This window comes from Calidris pugnax, unplaced genomic scaffold (genome assembly GCF_001431845.1).
Source record: "Calidris pugnax isolate Ruff unplaced genomic scaffold, ASM143184v1 scaffold102, whole genome shotgun sequence".
Classification (NCBI taxonomy): Eukaryota; Metazoa; Chordata; class Aves; order Charadriiformes; family Scolopacidae; genus Calidris; species Calidris pugnax.
In genome coordinates this window covers 3,368,582-3,387,097 of record NW_015090846.1, presented here as the reverse complement: position 1 = coordinate 3,387,097, position 18,516 = coordinate 3,368,582, and the positions used below count along the sequence as shown (strand labels likewise).

Sequence of the window (18,516 nt, the reverse complement as noted above, 5' to 3'; positions counted from 1 at the left end):
ATCAAACGACCTTCTCACAAGTGGCTGCTGCCAGGATGTCACGGAGTGAATGCAATTCCATGAAAAACATGTAAAACTTTCTGTTTGTTGATTTTCCTACTGCTCCCTGCCCCTTACGCCCTGAGGACAAGTCTCCAAGCTCCTTCACTTTTCAGCCTTGCCTGTTTCTGCTGATTTCCAGCAGGAACCGCTCTTTGGCTGTCAGCTTTCCAGAGCAGGAAGCTTTCCTGGGTTTGGGCCTGGGAGATGAGCTAGCAGAGGACATCCTCTGCCACCAGCGATCCTGCGGCTGCTGCAACAACCAGACCTACAATTTCTGATCCCACTCTACATTTCCCCACCACCCCTACAAAAACAGTCATAGTCCAATAATGCTGTGTTTGCCCTGGGAAAGGACATAGGGCTGCGCGCACCATAGTTTTTACAACACATTAAATTGCCAAATATGGCACTTTGTCATTTCAAAGCAAGAAAAACATTCCCATGACCTTACCAAGCTCTAATTATCTCCACTGGGCTTGTTAAAAGATGAAACATAAGCTTAGATTTGAGGCCAATGGCCCCAAATTCAGGCTAATTTGTTATAATATACACAAAAATCAACTCACTGTCTTTCAAACACCAAGATTGTCAGAGGGTGAGCCTTTTGGCGTATAAATGACATGGTAGAAGTGACATCCCATTCAGCTCTTACCTTGGCTCCCTTCTCTCCTTGCCTTCCTTCAGGACCAGCTGGACCAGGAGGGCCCTAGAGAAAGCACAAAATAAATGGAAAACACAATTAGATCACGCTGATCTGAAATGGTCTATTGGAATTAACAAAACGATGCTACAGCCCCAGGGAAGGAGACAAAATGGAGATGAATATCTCTGAAAAGCTTTTTAAATTAGCTTCTTGCTAAATGAATCCCTGAGCTCTGCCAGCAAGGCGGGAAGAGCAGGAGCACCTCATATTTATATTTTCTCTTGGGTGTCAAAAACTCCAAAAAATCCATGGGATTCGGTTGAAAACTTCCCATCAATTTCCAATGGCTGTGGATGGCGCATCAATTTTTTTATTATTATTATTACTTATTTTACGGCTACTGCGTTGCATTTACTGTAAGCCTAGTAATAGCATTAGTTTCAAAAAGTCAATATAAATACATTTGGAAAAATACTCCTAAACAATCAGCTTACCCTTTTTCCTGGAGGTCCGGAGGGGCCTGGCTCTCCCGTGGGACCAGGGGAACCCTAGATGGAGAGGGGAGGAGAACAAGTCATAATTGCTCCTCGAGATGCAGGAAGGAGGAGCAAACGTGTAAAACTCGAGTGGAGAGGCAGAGTTTGTGCTAAGCCAGGGTGTGGGTGGCTGGTACAACTCCCGACACCTCCTCGGGGGTGCAGGTGGTATCTTGTTTTATCCCTTCCCACCATGCAACACCATAAGGCAAAGTTAAAATGAAAGACTTCGATTTTTTGTTTTTCCATAAGTTAAGTTTTGCATTCAGGATGTTTTGCTGAGCAGCCTGGGTGGATGGCAGCAGCCAGGCTGACACGGACAGGAGGGACAGCCATCAGAGGACCAGTGAAAACAGGAGCTGGTGGGAGCTAGATGTTGTATGTCCTTCTGCGTTAAAGGTCCTTGGACAGTTCTTTTGTCCTTGGACAGAAATTATGGGCACTGATGGGGAACAGATCTCATCTGTCCGGTTACTCACAGTTTGTCCAGGTTCACCATCATCACCTTTGTCACCAGGGGGACCATCTTGACCCTAAAAAAGAAGAAGAAAGAAACAAGCAGGTGTATTTAGGGTATGAATAAGGTTGAGCAGAGCGTTAGCAGCAGCAGGTGGGGTTCAGCTGGTCTTCAATGTCACCAGGCTCCATCCCTTCCCATCTCCTGTTGAGAACACTGGCAACAGCAAACATTTCATCAAATATTGTGGATAGCAGATTTTGTCCAACTACTGCCCCAAAGCTCAGACAAACAGTGTTATGGTGGGACTTCCTACTCTTTCCCAAGTAGAGGAAGAGTCCACACCAGAGGAGCTGCTGGTGAATGAAGAGCATGCAGTCGTATTTCACAAAACCAAGTGAAGGCACTGAACTGCCCTTGAGCAAGATAAACACTTACAGCTGGACCAGGTTCTCCAGGAGGACCAGGGTCACCAGGGAAACCAACTGGACCCTGCAAAGAGAGGAGGAGGAGATGCCCAGGTCAGAGATATTGCATTTGTAGAATTTCAGAGCGCTAGTTCCTGCTAACCCAGTGACAATATGGGGAGTCACCCTATGGACCAAACCCCAACTCCCTACCCTCAGGCACAATCCCAGATCACATCCCATCTTTGCATCCTCAGTCATTTCATCCCATCACAGCCACCAGTTCAGCTCTGCATCCAGACTACGCAAAGCTCCAGTGTCAATGGTGGGACTTTCATCTACTTGTTCCTAAATACATCGGACAAGTGACAGCGAAATCCTCACACCTTTGGGGAACGGGCAGATTAGAAGACTTTGCTTTTGCTTACTACAGGATGTGTAACATTTTTCACACAAAGACCCTCTCAAAGCATTTAATGACTAAAACACTTCACATTTTTCTCCGTACAATGTCTATTGTGCACTTCAAATGATTCCGGGACCAGTGTTCAGACAATAGACTTCAACCAATAATGTGATATCCCCAGACCCATCTGTTCAGAGAGATGACTAACTCCCCTGCCTCCTCTGCTGCTTCATGCCATCTTTGCTTATCGCATAATAAATTTCTTCAGCCAGCAAGCATCAAAGAAGCCGGCAAGATAAATACTGTACCATTGTCATCTGGTATAAATCAGTATAGCTCTGTTGGCTTCAATAGAACCACAGCAATTAGCATCAGCAGGGATCTGACCCCGGGGGTACGACTCCCACATTCACATAAATCTCCCCTATTTCGGAGGAGGCTTCGCCCTGGTGCAGAGGACCTTGGCAAGGCATAAGCTCAATTGCAAAGTAAACCTACTGCTGGCTCTCTCCATAGGGGTGAGTTTTCTGATAGCCTGCAAAAAGGACTAATATTTCAAGTATTGCTGGAAGATATGGTACAACTGGGTCTTTTCCTTATTAGCACCCTAAAGGAAGGGGACTAATATCGCATATCATTAGAGGAGCAATTCTCTGGCTGGTAAACTGTTTCAAATTGCCACAAAAATCTCTGGAAAACATCTTTTCATGCAGAACTCTCTGCTGGGCAAGACAAGGAAGCACTGCTTGGACAGGAGGGGATACTCACCGGGCTGCCTTTGGGACCATCATCGCCTGGTGGACCTTTGGGGCCAGGTGGACCAGCAGCACCAGAGGGACCTGCTTCACCCTTTTCACCTCTTTCACCTTTAGGACCCTGCAAAAGAAAAAGGATCTTTCCATTATCCAGGAAAACAACTTACCAATCTCTAATTTTCCTTTAATCAATTCTGAGAAAGAAGCTCTATTTGTATCTCCAAACATGAGGACATGATTTAGCAGTCCCTTCCCACAAAGATTAAGTGGTGTTCATGTTGTTCAGTCGTGGGTAGCCCATATTTTGTGACTAACTGTTATACTATAAATACCCAGTAACATGGCAATGTGTCACCCAATACCCAAACCAAGGACATGGCTGGTTCAGTCCCTGCAGCCCCAGCCACGTCCATCTCTCTCTGTCACCCCTTTGACCAGTTCCTCGGGGGACACCACTGAAGAAAAGATCTCCATCAGAGCAACAGCCACCCCGTAGCGTACTTACCGGGAGGCCAACCTCGCCAGGAAGACCAGGCTCACCAGATTCACCAGGTTCACCCTGTAGAGGGGAAAAGAGGATGAGCACCTACATTTCTGCAGAGTGCCGAGGTTTCTGCTGACATAGCAAAGCCCCTGCACAAGCGTTGTAGCAAAGTCCTGTGGGTTTCAGTCAGGTTTGTCCGGATGCTTTACCTTCTCTCCTACTGCACCGGGATTTCCTATTCCCCCGGGAGGACCCTGGGGACCATCTGCTCCTGGTGGTCCAGATGGACCTCTGGGTCCAGGTGGGCCTGGCGGGCCCTGAAAGAAAGGGAGACAAATTTAAGACGTGTTTCTTGGAGCAATGTCTGTCAGTGACGAAAACAGAAGTATGAAAGCATCTTACCATTTGCCCAACATCGCCTGTTTCTCCCTTCTCACCAGGTGGTCCAGGCAAGCCCTGTGGAGGTGGAGGGGATGAGTTTTAGCTGTGAACATCTCAGGTGGAGCCCCAGCTCTCATTACCCTAAGCCCTTCCTTGATGCTGCAAATTACCTGCAAGCCCACAGGGCCAGGGGGACCAGGGAAACCTCGGGGTCCTTCATCACCTTTCTGACCAAAGAGGCCTTGCTGTCCTCTGGGACCTGGCTCTCCATCGGCACCCTACAAGGACAGAACCAGTGGCAATGCCCAACTCATGTGCTGGGCATCAGCAGTGCCAGGAGGAGACTGCTCATCCCTGCAGTGCTTCACAGGAGATTTTATGGTAAGAAAGGGGATTTCTGCAAACAGGGGACAATACTCACAGCTGGGCCAGGCTGACCGATTGGACCCTGTGGCCCGGTAGGACCTGGTGGACCCTGTCATGAAGCAGAAGTGCAATGTCACCATTAGGAGCAGAGAGTGAAAAACCCACCTGGAAAAGGCAATGCCTTCCAACCCAACCTCCATTAAATGTGCATTAATTCCCAAAACAGAGAGGGAGGACAGGGTCAAGTCTCCCTGGACACACCAGCATCCCTCAGCCCTGGTGCCAATGGCAGAGCAGACATCTCTATGGGCATTTTTGCTCCAGCAAAGTAGTATCATACCACTCGGTTCTGTCTAGATACTTATGTGTAATTTATCTTCCTCAGACTCTGAGCACCACATAAAGGGTGCTCCAGTGTGCTGCCAGCAACTAGAAAAGGAGCTACAGCCAAACACCCAACTTTAATGGCAAAGGCTGTTCATGTTTCGCAGATATTTACACAGTACATGGGTGACATGGAAACATCTCAGTGTGTTCCTGGGAGCTGGAGGCTCATGCTTCAGGCACTTGCTCTTTTTTACATTGTGTGGGTATTTGATGAAGCAAAGGAAGATAACGCAATGATAGAAAGAAATTAAAATTATACTGTTTTTTCCTGTTTCCAGGGAGTCAGACGACATAATTAGCTACGACGACATCCACTCCACTCACCTGCTCCCCTTTGTCACCCTTGCTGCCCTTCTGGCCAGGCTCCCCGATCTCACCCTGCCGGGTACAAAGGGGGACAGTTAGTTCACTTGGTGACCACTTCCATATCTCAACACGCAAGCAATAGTCCCGTAGGTCTGCACCCTCATCCCATAGATGCTGATTCCCACAGAAATACCCCAGAATGTTCTGTAAAAGGCCAGAGATTTGGCCACTCCAGGTGTAACCAAACCCCTTTATATCCTAAAACTTTCCTCAGCTGCCATGCGATGCAAGAAGCATCATTTTGCAGACCTTGTCAGCAGCAAGGAGTGATTTGTCTCAGCTAATGTTTTCTAAGAATCCTCCACTCCAGAGGGGCTTAATGAGAGAGTGGGGAAAGGTAATTAATTTGGAAAGGCCAGGCCCCCATGGGAGGGGGATGCCCACTGGATCCCAGCAAGCAGTGTGGTTGGCAGAGCACAGCCCCCCAGTCAGCCTGCTGCTCCCCCAGTTGGATGCTGCTGATCTCATGGGATTTCAAGTGCCATAAAACATCCTTGTGTTACCACCAGCACCACATCTGACCCAACGGCAGGGGAAGCAGCGTGGTGGCAATGGGGCACGTTGCCCAGTTCCTTCCCAGAGTGACCCTGCGCAGCCGGGAGCTGCTCCCACCTTGTCTCCATCCTCTCCGGGGGGGCCCACAGGACCTGCTGGACCCGGCAGTCCCACCGGGCCCTGGATGCCATCCCTGCCAGCTGGTCCTTGAGGACCCTTCTCGCCCTGGAAGCAGAACAAGCAGGCAGGTCACACAGAGCTCTCCTCCACCCTCCAACCAACCCATTACATCCCATTAACGTTTTATTCAGCTGCTAATAACCCCTGACTCTATGGGCATGTATAGCAGAACTGGTTTCCAGCTGATATTTCATCAGGCTTTCTGTGCTCACTGTCTGAAACAAGACAAAATTTCTATCTCGGGAGATAAAGAAAGAACAAACGAATCTAAACGGCGAATACCCAGATCACAGCTGCAATTTCACTGCTATAGCAATATAATCAGATTTAATCTGAACCCTCTGCCATCTCTCTCTGGATGACAAACAAGACCTCAACTAATTTTTATTCCCCCAAGCCAGTTTTTACTGATTCTGGTGCTGGCTGCCCCTGCACTCAGTGCCTGCTCCCTCCCTGGCTGATCCCCAACTGATAGGGGTTTCTCAAGAGGCCCCAAGATCCCTCCTGAGCTCCTGGACAAAGGAAAACACCTGAAGCGAATAAAGCAATCTCTGCTGGCTGCAGGCTTAAACACCTACTCCTATTCCTCAGACCTGGAGCCTTCAATCAAATTTGTTTGTTTACAGGAACTGAACAGTGAATATTTTTCCGTTTCCTTGTATATAATTTAATTGCACGTGAATCCTGGGTGCTCTCTTCTGAATAATTAGATGCCACACAAATTGCCTATTCATCTACCCACTGCTACATCATATAGGTACTTGGCAGGACAGATGTTCATAAAGCTGATTCACCAGGAAATTTTTGCCTCTGGACTAGCTAATAAGCCAGCAAATGTGGAATACAGTGGCTGATAAACATTTTTGATAACACCCTAAGTGTCCTCATATAGTCTGAAATCACTGATGCCAGCATTTCCTCATTTTGCTGGGTCTGAAGCTGAGCTGAAGTTTGAGGCAGACAACCTCAAAGTCTCCGTAGAACCATTTGGGCGTGAGAATCAAGAGGCTCAGCCTTCCTCCTCGGGACTGTCACGGTTGCTGCTGGGGCTCTTTGGGGACAGAAACACTCATCCCAGCCCACTCTCTCCTTCCCGCACGTGACGTTTCAGGCGCCTGCCTGGGGAGCAAGAGACGCGCGAGCGTGCGCGGGCTGGCTGGGGAAGGCTCAGGAGAGGGACCATATGGCAGGACTCAGCCAAGCTCCTGTCGAGAGCAGCTCCTTCCACGGGCACCAGGCTGGATGCCTGGGAACAGGGATGCTGCTGGGAACCCTTCCCAGCATCCTGGGAAGCACGTGCTGCTCCTCGACCCGGGCAGAGAGAGGGGAAGGATTTATTTGGGCTCCGTGGAAATCACCGCCGCCGTCGCATCCTTGTAAGCAGCGAGGGGGTTTGTCTCTCTTCTCTGCCCAGAAGGCTGTCCTTTGGCTGTTTGTCACTAGGAGGTCACAGGCTGTCATTTCACCTGTTCAGTCCTCATCCCTCCTCATTGCCTGAAGACATTTTGGTCCCTGGGATCACATCCATTTTTGATAGCATGGGTGTCACAAACCAGGAAGCTGAGCAGGTAACGTTCAGCAGTTTGATGCACCCAAGATGAGAAAATTCCTTTCTAAATGAACTCCTTCCTCTGTGTTTTTGGTTTTTTTTTAAAAAAATCATTTTTTATACACCTACCCCAAGAGAATAATGCACCCAAGATGAGAAAATTCCTTTCTAATTGAATTCCTTCCTCTGTGTTTTTTATACACCTACCCCAAGAGAATGTCTCCATGCTCAGCTTCCTACTGTACACATTTCTATTTGACTCACAGCTGTTAATCTTTACTCTGGTACTTACTGGGGCTCCCTTTTCACCTGCAGGTCCTGGAGGTCCCTGGGGGCCAGGTCGCCCTGGCAAGCCTATGGGGCCAGCTGACCCTGCGGGACCACGCTCTCCTGGAGACCCCTGTTTGGAGAAGAAAGAAGGAAGCGTTAACTGAAGTATCAAGCTCCATGTATATACAGAAAAAAGAAATTCAGCAGTAGAATGCTGCAAATGCATCGTCAGTAAGGGAGTGCATTTGATGGGGTGACTGCCATGTGATGCTACCATCAGCCTAAGAAGTTCTGCAGATCTTTTTTTTTAATTGAAATCCCTGGAAGGGCTGGGTTCTCCTCTGGATGGTGCTGGGAGCTCAGTTCCTGGGGGCACCTTATCAGCTTGGAACAAGAGCATGAGCCACATCATGGCCGATGCAGCAGGGAGGGATGGATGATGAATCATTTCTTCTAGGAGAATTGCATTGAGCATGAATCTCAAGTGGGGGGACAATTTCCACAGGGAAAGCAGGTGCCTTAGAAACGAACTTCTCAGTGTCCTGAGTCATTCCAGTTCTCTCAGCTTGTCACGTATGTTCACAGCTGACACCACGAAATGACTGAGCTATTACACGCGTGTCTTGTAAAATAAAGCAATATCCAGCAAGTCGTTCGTTAGCGCAGAGGAAATAAGGGATAAAGCACTGAGCTGTGACTAACCCTCCGTTTGGCCTTGCCAAGCTTGTAAATGTGTTAGGTGGTGCCTGTAGGGGCAAGGATACTCACTGCTGGACCTGGGGGGCCTGGGGGACCTTCGTTGCCTTTCAGCCCTGGAGCACCCTGGAGGGAGGAAAACAAAGTCATTTTGGGAGGTGGGTGCTGCACCGCTTGGGCATCCTGCCCGTGGGAAGAACAGGGCAGCCTCTACTCACAATGGGGCCAGGGAGACCTCTCTCTCCGAGGAAGCCTCGCAAGCCGGGGGGACCGTCCTTCCCTGGGAGGCCAGCGGGACCAGGGTCCCCCTGCAATGACAGCGAGAAAACAGTTGAGGATCTGCAAGCTCCATAGAGACCCAGCTCCTCCCTCCTCTGGGCTTGAGTCGTGATGAGACACTGTGAAACATCATGTCTCTTCTGAATCATCCCTCTCCTCCATCTCTGGGAGAGAGGCAGGTGTCCAGGCTTGCAAGGAGGGTGGAATTCAGTAGGCTGTTGGTCCCTACCTTGGTCCCTTCTTTTCCAGTGAGGCCAGGAAGACCTTGTTCACCTGGGGGACCTGGAGGGCCTGGATGTCCCCGCTCACCCATTGGCCCAGTCTCACCAGTCGGACCCTGAAGAAACAGAGATCAAGGAGAAGGTGGTGGGTATCAGCAGAGCAAACACTGAAGGAGGAGATGCAGGCTATCGGTTTATTCCTTTAGGTTGCAATGGGATGGAAGATGCTCCTTCCCTTAACTGTCCCCTGTGGTGCCACCAGGAATCCCTGCAGAGATACCTCCCTTGGGCCTCTAGAGGGACCTTGTTTTGGAAGTGGGCAACATTGCACTTTACAGATTGCAGGCACTGGGAACCTCTGGAATGAAAGCATTCCCATAAGTGAGATATCATCGCTACAATTATTATACTTAGTTTTTTTAAGAAAAGAAAAATTGAAGACTTCCTAAGTACCCTACAATCATGCTGATTCTTCCTTATACGGGGCATAAATAATGGATTAGGTTGGCAGTACATGGCAATTACTGCCTGCCTCTGCGCCGTACGCGGGCACTAATGGTGAGGAGCGAAGGCCCAACGCAGGAGGTTCCCAAGTGGCCCGTTTTGGAGGAGGACAAAAGCCACACGCACAAGACTATCACGTCCCTGCACGCCGGTCTCCGCTGGGACCGTGGTTGTAATTCACGTCACGCCGCAGGGTGCCACTTAGTGTAAGTGGAAAGATAACACTGCCATCGCTCAGCAACCACCGATCACGCTAACTGCGCCCAGCAGAGCCAAATAAAAGTGCCATAGAACCTAATTTGCACTTGAGAAGACAGACACGGTCAGGGAATTGCCCCTAATCAGGGAATTTACGCTATCATTAAAAGTCAGGGACTTTATGCTATCATTAAAGAGGACGTATTAATTACTTCCTAATTAAAGAGCAACCTCCCCGGCAGTTCAGGAAAGAAGACTCAACCCAAAGCCAGTCCCACTCACTCTAGGGCTCTGCCTCCAAAACGGATCCCCGAGCCTGTGCTCCAGGGGTACGAGTTCTGCTCGTGTATTTACTGTTTGCAGGTTGCACAGAGTTCATTGCCACTAGAAGAAAAATAGCCCCACTCTGACAGGATCTAGCAGCACTTCATATTAAAGAGGGATGCATTTCTTCACAACAACACGTATGAGCACTCTTGCCTCACGCTTACGCTGCCCTGAATGTCCCAGCAGCTGCACAGCCCTTTGAGATCACGTTTAACAGCCCTTTGAGACCACTTTTAACTCTCTGTGGCTGAAGGCCTTTCGGTTGGGTTGTGTGTAGCTGGTTTCTCTCACCCTACACCAATTTCACACCGAGGTAGCTCCGTTAAGTTCACAGGAGCCACCTTATTTACAGCAGCCTTCAGGCACTTGTCTAAATCCATCCTAACACCTCGACAAGGTGGGTTGGGACCTACTGGGGTGTTTCCTGGCCAGGTTGGATGGGGCTTTGAGCAACCTGGTGTAGTGGAAGGAGTCCATGTCCACGGCAGGTGGGTTGAAACGAGATGATCTTTAAGGTCTCTTCCAACCCAAACCATTCCATGATTCCACACCCTTGCCAGGAGTTTCAAAGCCATCCAGCTTGCTTTGACATGACTTTGCCTTCCCTGGAAGAGGATGCTCTCTGCTCTATAACCTGTGGTCTCAGCAGCTCTAGGTGAACCAGTGTAGATGAGCACAGAGGGCTGGTGCAAACACGACCATTTGTTTCTTACCTGAGGGCCTACGACACCCGGGGGTCCCGGAGGGCCGGTCTTGCCTTGGAAACCCTGTTAGAGAAATGGAAAAGAGAGAGAGATGACACTTCTGCCAAGGAGTGCTCCAGCCAGGGTCACAGGCTGCCACCCGACTGCTCCTCCTCTGGTGAAACTACTGACCAGGAACGGGTGGACACCCAGAGACAAAAGAAAGAAGAAATCAAACAGAAAGTGGAAAATATGTATTTTATACAGGGATGAAACAGAGGAAGAAAAAGGGATTCTCAAAGCTCAGCTCTGCTCTTTTGATGGAGCTACTATTGTTTGGCTGAAGGACTGGCCATATATATAAAAAAACTTGCTACACTCATAAGTCCTATAAAGGAAACGGCTATTAAAAAGACAGAATGTGTGAGTTTCTCCATGCTGTGCAGTTCTTAATAACCATGTCCCTTCTCCTGCTCCTTGTTCTGGTTTAGGCTTATCTCTGTTTTAGCCTTTGCTCCCAGGAGCTGAAAGGTTGGGTGACCATCTCCCACTTTTGGCACCAGCAGCAGCACCAACCTCCAGCCCCACCAAAGCCCACAATCCCCCCAGCCCCGGGGGCCGAGAGAAGCTTTATTTCCTTCATCAATGTCTGTTGAAAGAAATCACAAATGTGTTTCTCTCCAAACGCGGATGAGGAGCGGAGTCTCCGTGACAGCTACTTATAATGACATTTTGAAGAGTGACAATAACGAACTATCACCACTGCAATTGTTTAGCTCTCCTAAGCCACTCTTTAAGAAGCACATTAATTATCATTCTTACTATAGCACGCTGACAAGCTTGAGAAATGTCATTTAGGGCATACAGGCTATTTTCTCATTGCCACAAAAGAGGATCAGATAAATCCCAAGCCAACGGTAATGTGTCATGCTAAAAAAGCCACTCAGTGCTATTCTAGCTGTCTGCAGACCACAGAAAATATCCTGCCATTAATGGGGAAATGGCAAAACAGCTTTGTGAAACGAATGTACAATTTAAACTCTTATCGTGGAAAAATATTTCAGCCAGTTCCATGCAGGACTTTTCTTATTAATCTGAAGAAAAGGGGTTTCCTTTTATCCTGTCTGAGCCTTGGGCACTGAGTTTTTAGCGTTTTTCTTCTTTTTTAGATCCAATCTTTTTAAATTTAATATGGTCAGATGTTCCACTATCCTTCAGTGTGCCTATTTGCTCCTAAAAGAAAAGTAAAATAAAGGGAGCTATTTGACACACAGATTTCGAGTCTAGGTTTTCTTGCGTGAAGGTATAGAGTGAGCTACTGATGTGGAAATAATATTTAATTTGGTTTTATGTTTCTCTCCTTGTTTTTTGGCACTGTGTAAAGAAAGGGGGACAAAAAAGGGACTTCTGTTACCTGGGTCTGCAGGTCTGCGTGCACCCAAAAAGATGCAAGGGAAAAGGATTTTCCCTTGTTGATGGCATAGATTAACAGATTTTTGGTTTTCTGGAAGCATTTGCCAGTTATAGGCAAGCTACTGCTGCAATGAGTTCAGAAAGCCATTAGGGAATACTTTCAGACCCCAAATAATTGAAAGCCCTTTCTCCATTCATATTCATGCAGACTTGGATGCTTTATTCAAGGTCTCAAAAGTTGGTAACAGCAGATGCAGGAAAAATTTTTACTGCTCCCTCTAATTTGAGTGTAGGTGTCCTGGATGTCACAGATAACTCAAATGAGGGAAGACTAAATGTCACAGTCAGGCTCTGGCAGGTGAAAACTCTTCTCTTCACCTTTAAGTTAATCCTGACCTGAGGACTGTGTGTTCAAAAATACCACAACCGTCGCCTTAAAGTCAGTCTTACGGAGTGTAAATAAATATCTGGCATTGGGCTGAGCAGTGTTTGCGTTGCCTTGCTTAGCAAATGCCAGGCAAGTTAATTAAATTGTTGTGTGATAAGTCGAGGGCAAAAAATGTGTAATGAGCAAAGCCTTTTTAATGCTCATTTGCTAGGAAAGGCAGCAGAGAAAAATGCAAAGCTGAGTAGAGGAAATTGGTGGTGGTTGGGGTTTTTTTTTTTTTCTCCCCTGTACAATAAAGGCAGAACAAAGAGTCTATCTGCTAACATGCAGCATGCGGTGCTGGGGAGAGGGACATACCCAAAAAGAGTGAATGAGCTGGATTGTAAACAGCCGAGGAAAAAGAATAACCATCCCCCCCAAAAAATGCCAAACAGAAGAATACTAATTACTGCATGCAGAGGAATACGTGGCAGAAGGGTCATTTTGGCTTAGGGTATCAAGGTGCAGAGAACAGACCACCAGAGACGCACGACAGCCAGGGTATCATACCTTCCACATGCCTCATCGTTCTCCTTTGGTGAGAAACAATGATTACATCTGTGCAACAAAACCTTTTAGAAAGGACACAGCAGAACGCGTACGGTACGGTGAGGGACCCAGACAGCCAGGAGCTGCTCCCTGGGCTGCAGCAAGGAATTATTGCTGGAGGGGGCTCAAGCAGGACTCGGTGAGGCCTTTGTGCATAGCTTTGGCTAAAAGGCAGCGTCAGCAGAGATGCTCTTCTTACTCGGGTGCTAAAGCAGAGGCTGATTCCCCAGGTGCTGGAGTAACGGGTTGCGGACAGAAAAACTAGAGCAAAACCATTGCACCACTCATCTTGGCCAAGGATTGCCTTCCTCTCAAAAGAAACACTGCCAAAACTGGGCTGGGACTCTCATTCTCCCTGTAACTCTACGCAACAGTTCTTGGCGTTGGCCCCATGGTGCATCAAGGAGTGAAAAGGGTTTATTTCTCCCCGTTGCAGGTGCCAGAGAAAACAAAACTGCCCCTGACCTAACGCGGCTGGGTGCGGAAAGCTGAGCTTGCGAAGGATGGAGCCCGTCTTGCATGAAAAAATTCTGCTCTGACAGCCCTAGAGTTATGTTTCTGCAATAGAGAGATGTAAAACCTGGGCCTCTCCAAAGGAAAGGGGGGAAAGAAAGCACAGAGGTTACCCATAACGCTCCGAAGAGCGGAGGCACAGCCTTCCCCATGGGGAATCCTTCTCCAGCGCTTCAATGAAACCCCATGGTACAGAACCCATCCTCAGGAGCTGCTCAGAAATCACCCCCCAGCTCCTTCTCCATCTTCTGAAAGTAAGTACCACACCAAGCACTGGTTCTGACCCTGACTCAGCCTTGACAGCCTCCCACTTCAAGAGGAGCTGCCTCTGCAGCACCTGGCAGGGCAGAAACCCAACTGCCTCCCATGCCGGTCATTAGCATCCCTCCACCTCTCCATTCCTATTTTCTCCATGCAAGATGCCCATGTTGACCTTCACAATCTACTAAAGAGACAGAGAGAGAAGATTTGGTGCACAGCCTTCACGTAAACCATCATTAGACCGACCCGTCCTGCTCAGAAGAGGGTTGATTCCTGTAGACCATCCTGTGCAGCTGGAGAGACACGGACCTCCAGGGAAACCAAACGTGTGGCCACATCTCCCCAGCTGCACAGAAGGGTTTAGAAAAACCAACCGGCAAGACGAGACTCAGGACTAATGATCTGCCCAAGAGTTTTGGCTACTTACGGTTTCTCCTCTCTGTCCGGGGTGACCAGGCAATCCATCCTTCCCAGGAGGACCCTACAGCAGAAAAACAGGGTGAGAAGGAACACGACCAAGTGCTCAGTGGTAAAACTGATGAGGACTGAATCAAACCTGCTTCCCTCCTTGCATTAGTTCCCATCCATTTTACAGTGGGGGGGCTCAGAACCCTAAAAGATACTGCCCTTCCCCATACACCTCCCAAAGGAAAGATTTATCTTACAGGTCCAGAGCGGGAGCGAGCTGTCCACCACAGGGAAGGAAATCACTCCAAAAAGGTTTCTGAGATCCCCCACCAGTGTATAATAATTGCAGAGACAGAAGTGTTACTCGGTTGTGCTGTCCTCCCAGTGTACAGAGGGAAAATAAAGAACAGAGCAACCATGAAAGATCCTAGTGATATTGAGTCATTAGGAAATGAGCATTTATAATCAGCCGCAATTTACTTGGCTATTTAAAATCTTAAACCGTCGGGTTATTATCATGATGTCTCAGTAATGCCTTTTATTGGGTACGTCACTGCTTGTCAGGGAAGCAGCTAAGACTGAGCTGGCACAGGCAGCCACAGCTGGATGGGAAAGGCTTTATGTATTTCTTTGCGTGTTCTAGAAAGAGAGTTACTTACAGGGGGGCCTTTTGGTCCAGGAAATCCAGTCGGTCCTTGAGGCCCTGGTGGTCCCTGGGATGCAAAACAAGGCAGAAAACACAGTTAAAGAACTTATAATGCTTTACTCTGAAATCCCAGCTCTGCGTGAACAGCGGATGGGCACAAAGCTATGGAAGCCAGCTACTTCTACCCCCCAAAAAATGCTCCAACGTGCAAGATGCAGCTTCAGGGGGCCATCTCTTTAGAGAAGGGCACGGAAAGATAAGAACCACTGGGCACGTTTAACCGGGTGGCCTGTCCAGCTGCAAAAAGCACCACAAACACAGAGGGCTATCAAATGCTTTGTGCTTTTCCCTCCCGCTGCTATGAAAAATAGGTCTTACCCCATCCCAGCTCAAACTGAGAGCACCTGGGAACCCCCAGCTCATGTGGGAATGAAAAAGAAGAGCTGGTGGCTCGGAGGTCACTGCCGCTGGCAGCCGATGCTCTTCAAAGTGATGCTTCCCTGGAGCAGCATCAGCAGCTCTCCCCTTGCCCCCACGGTCACAACCAGCAGATACAAAGCAAGGACCAAGTGTATGTATTTCCTCCCTGGGCAATTTTGTAGAAAATCTACAAACAAACCAAAGCCCAGGATAAAAAGCAGAAAGAGGCCAAAAAGAAATCATGGAAGTACCATTGTTTCAATATTTTCCATCTGGGGAAAGCAGCATGAGGTCCTGGAGGACCCTCTCCTCTAGAACACCAGGGCTCTGGCTGCCTGCACAAAACCCGTGGGTGACTTTTCCCTTTTCCCACAGACACACAGGACACCCGAGGTCCCATTCAAACCTTCCTTGGAGAGCTCAGAGAGGACCTAAGGGCTGTAGGTGACGTGCGAGATCTCTCTCCACACAAGCATGTTTCACCTTGGACTTCTAAACACATTTTTGCTCTCTGCTGACCGAGGTGTGCCAAGCTCCATCCTGGCTCCAGCTGCCCACCCGGCTCTACTTAACAGGGTACTTGGTAGGATGCTCATTGCAAACCTCCCCCCCCAGCACCATCTCAGTCCCACCAATCCTCCTCCTCTGCCCTGTTCAACTCATGGCCTTGGATTGAGTCCTGCTTCACCCCACAGTTTGCCTTACCCTTTCGCCGGGAGGACCAGGGGGGCCATCACCACCAGAGTTGCCCTTTTACGAAGAAACAAAACAACACACCATTAAAAATACATATATTACCATCACAGCTGCTGGGCACAAAGACTTCAAATGGCACCAAACCCCACGGTGACACCACAGCCCACCGGGGCTCCCCTGGCCCCTCTCTATTAATCATTCTGTATCAGGAGCAGCATCCAGTGACAAACAAGCAGCTGTTCGTTCCCCCCACATCCCTTAATAAAAATACAGGAAAGATAACGTCAGTGAGCTCAGGATATTTCCACCAGATAACGGCCTCCCTCTGAGAGATAAATGCCGCCGCAAAGATGAGGTATTTATCAAAAATTCATGCCGACACAAAGCCGAGACATTTATTTTTAAAGCCAGCAGCGCGGTGGTGACAACGTCTCGCTACAAAAGCTTTGCTTCCATCATGCCCAGCGATTGATGGCCACTTAATTGGTCTCTGCAGCAGGTTCTGGAGCTGAATGTGCCTCCAGATTGGCTGGCAGAAAAATACCTATTTTTCTCAGTGACCAATTGGGGGTGAACAGCGTGCATGCCAAGTGGGTGGGCCAGGTGCAAGGTTCTGAAGACCAGCAGCAATACGTGTTCCTTCACCCATGGCACAGCCTAAGGCCCCTAAGGTGGCTCTAATGCAATTAACCACCCAAAAAAAGAGCTTAGGGGAAGCGTTGTAGGGTTGTGCTGGTCCCCAGTGTGGGGGTGCTCCCTCCCCTTCTGGTTGAAGTGGCTCTTAATTCATGCTGGCACTTGGTGTCCTGCTGCAATGTGGGCCAATGGGTTTTTAAGACCTGTGCATGTACTTTATGGTTGGGTTCTGAGCCATTTGGCTGGGTGATGAAGCTCAGGAGGGCTCAGCTTTCAAAATGCAATGGAGAAAGGAGAGAAGGGGAATGAAGGGAAATGAACCAGATGGTCTCTTCTACCAGCACTTTGTAGGACACAATTCCAGCAGGCTCCCCAAAAGCTTACCTTTGGGCCAGGTTTCCCAGTGCTTCCCCTAGGGCCTCTTTCCCCACGTGGACCCTTAAAAAGACATAAAAGATAACATTTTAGCCCTTTTTGCTACCCACAGCACTACACGGTGATCAGATGAAGCTCAGGAGGGCTCAGCTTTCAAAATGCAATGGAGAAAGGAGAGAAGGGGAATGAAGGGAAATGAACCAGATGGTCTCTTCTACCAGCACTTTGTAGGACACAATTCCAGCAGGCTCCCCAAAAGCTTACCTTTGGGCCAGGTTTCCCAGTGCTTCCCCTAGGGCCTCTTTCCCCACGTGGACCCTTAAAAAGACATAAAAGATAACATTTTAGCCCTTTTTGCTACCCACAGCACTACACGGTGATCAGCCAAAGCACCCAAGCTCCTGGGCTGCACCAGGTCAATTGAGTTGTCCCACCAGTAGTAATGAGAGGATGACAGGAGCCTTCAACGTTGCCACTGGAGGTCTGATCTTTTTATGACCTTAAACCATGCCCACTGGTGAGCCCCAGCCCCAATTCACTGCCTCCCCCCAGCTTAGCTTTAATGGCTGAAGGCCCGATCCCACCCAGTGAGGACATAAATCAGATCACACTTTCCCCTGCCATTAACAAGCCTTTGCAATGCCCAAGAATGAAGAACTGGATTGTTACCGTTGGACCGCGTTGCCCCCTTGGACCTGGTTTGCCAGGTGTCCCCTGGAATGAAAAAAGAAATGAAGAGGAGTTAGTGGCCAGGATGGCAGCCAGAGCTTGCAGGAGACGAACCTGCAGAGGACCCTATTGCACACAAACTGCTCCCAAAACCTCCCTGGTTCTTATCTGCAATGAAAAGGACAACAGCAAGTTTGGGTTTGGCTCCTGATTCCACTATTTATTTTCATTTATAATGCTCTGACAGACCTGCACTGTAATCCCAATGCCCACATGTCATCTACCACCCAAGGGAAGGAATCACCCAAGGGAAGGAATCTCCCAAGAAAAAGTATCCCAAGTCCTTCAAAACACCACAAAGATTGTCAAAGATGAGGCCATCTCCTTGGACCAAGCAGTCTCCTAGAGAAACCATGCAACACACCAGAGCAAGCAGAAAGGTCTTCCACTCTGCCACCCCAAAACCTACAACTCCTTTTCCTCTCATCTTTGCTGGTCCCATCTCCCAGGAAGGGCTGGTCTGGAGTGGGGCAGGCTGGCTCACCCCCCCACACACACGTGTTTCAGGACCCATACTGTTAAATATTTTAAGGAATAACAGCAGCAGAACAGGTTTCCTGCTCTGAGCAGTTATTTTACAGCACACAAAGCCAATTAGGATGCCCCACATATTTACAAATCTTTTTTCATCTCTGTGAACTTCGCGCTAAACAAGTAATTTAAGAGGCTGCTTTGCAGCGGCGACAAAGCAGCGGGCTTACGAGATCTGACAGACGCACTCAGCTTCCCCTAATGGGGGACTGTGATTAATTCTGACAGAAAAAAAGACAGAGATGGCTGGGTCCTAAATCTGACATTACGTTAAGCTCCA

General features: G+C 48.7%; 1 protein-coding gene across 1 annotated transcript in view; it reads right to left on the bottom strand.

Moving 5' to 3' along the window:
* The window catches only part of COL5A1 (collagen, type V, alpha 1), a 116,986-nt gene that overhangs the window by 15,388 nt on the left and 83,082 nt on the right, over positions 1-18,516 (bottom strand). The window contains exons 32-53 of the mRNA XM_014942927.1: positions 17,646-17,690; positions 17,241-17,294; positions 15,975-16,019; positions 14,863-14,916; positions 14,223-14,276; positions 10,663-10,716; positions 8,929-9,036; positions 8,639-8,728; positions 8,493-8,546; positions 7,747-7,854; positions 5,843-5,950; positions 5,189-5,242; positions 4,533-4,586; positions 4,282-4,389; positions 4,133-4,186; positions 3,940-4,047; positions 3,752-3,805; positions 3,260-3,367; positions 2,117-2,170; positions 1,701-1,754; positions 1,180-1,233; positions 695-748 (exon numbers count right to left, since the gene is read on the bottom strand). Coding sequence (XP_014798413.1) covers positions 695-748; positions 1,180-1,233; positions 1,701-1,754; positions 2,117-2,170; positions 3,260-3,367; positions 3,752-3,805; positions 3,940-4,047; positions 4,133-4,186; positions 4,282-4,389; positions 4,533-4,586; positions 5,189-5,242; positions 5,843-5,950; positions 7,747-7,854; positions 8,493-8,546; positions 8,639-8,728; positions 8,929-9,036; positions 10,663-10,716; positions 14,223-14,276; positions 14,863-14,916; positions 15,975-16,019; positions 17,241-17,294; positions 17,646-17,690 — 1,530 coding nt within the window. The remainder of the gene's footprint in view (positions 1-694; positions 749-1,179; positions 1,234-1,700; positions 1,755-2,116; positions 2,171-3,259; positions 3,368-3,751; positions 3,806-3,939; positions 4,048-4,132; positions 4,187-4,281; positions 4,390-4,532; positions 4,587-5,188; positions 5,243-5,842; positions 5,951-7,746; positions 7,855-8,492; positions 8,547-8,638; positions 8,729-8,928; positions 9,037-10,662; positions 10,717-14,222; positions 14,277-14,862; positions 14,917-15,974; positions 16,020-17,240; positions 17,295-17,645; positions 17,691-18,516) is intronic.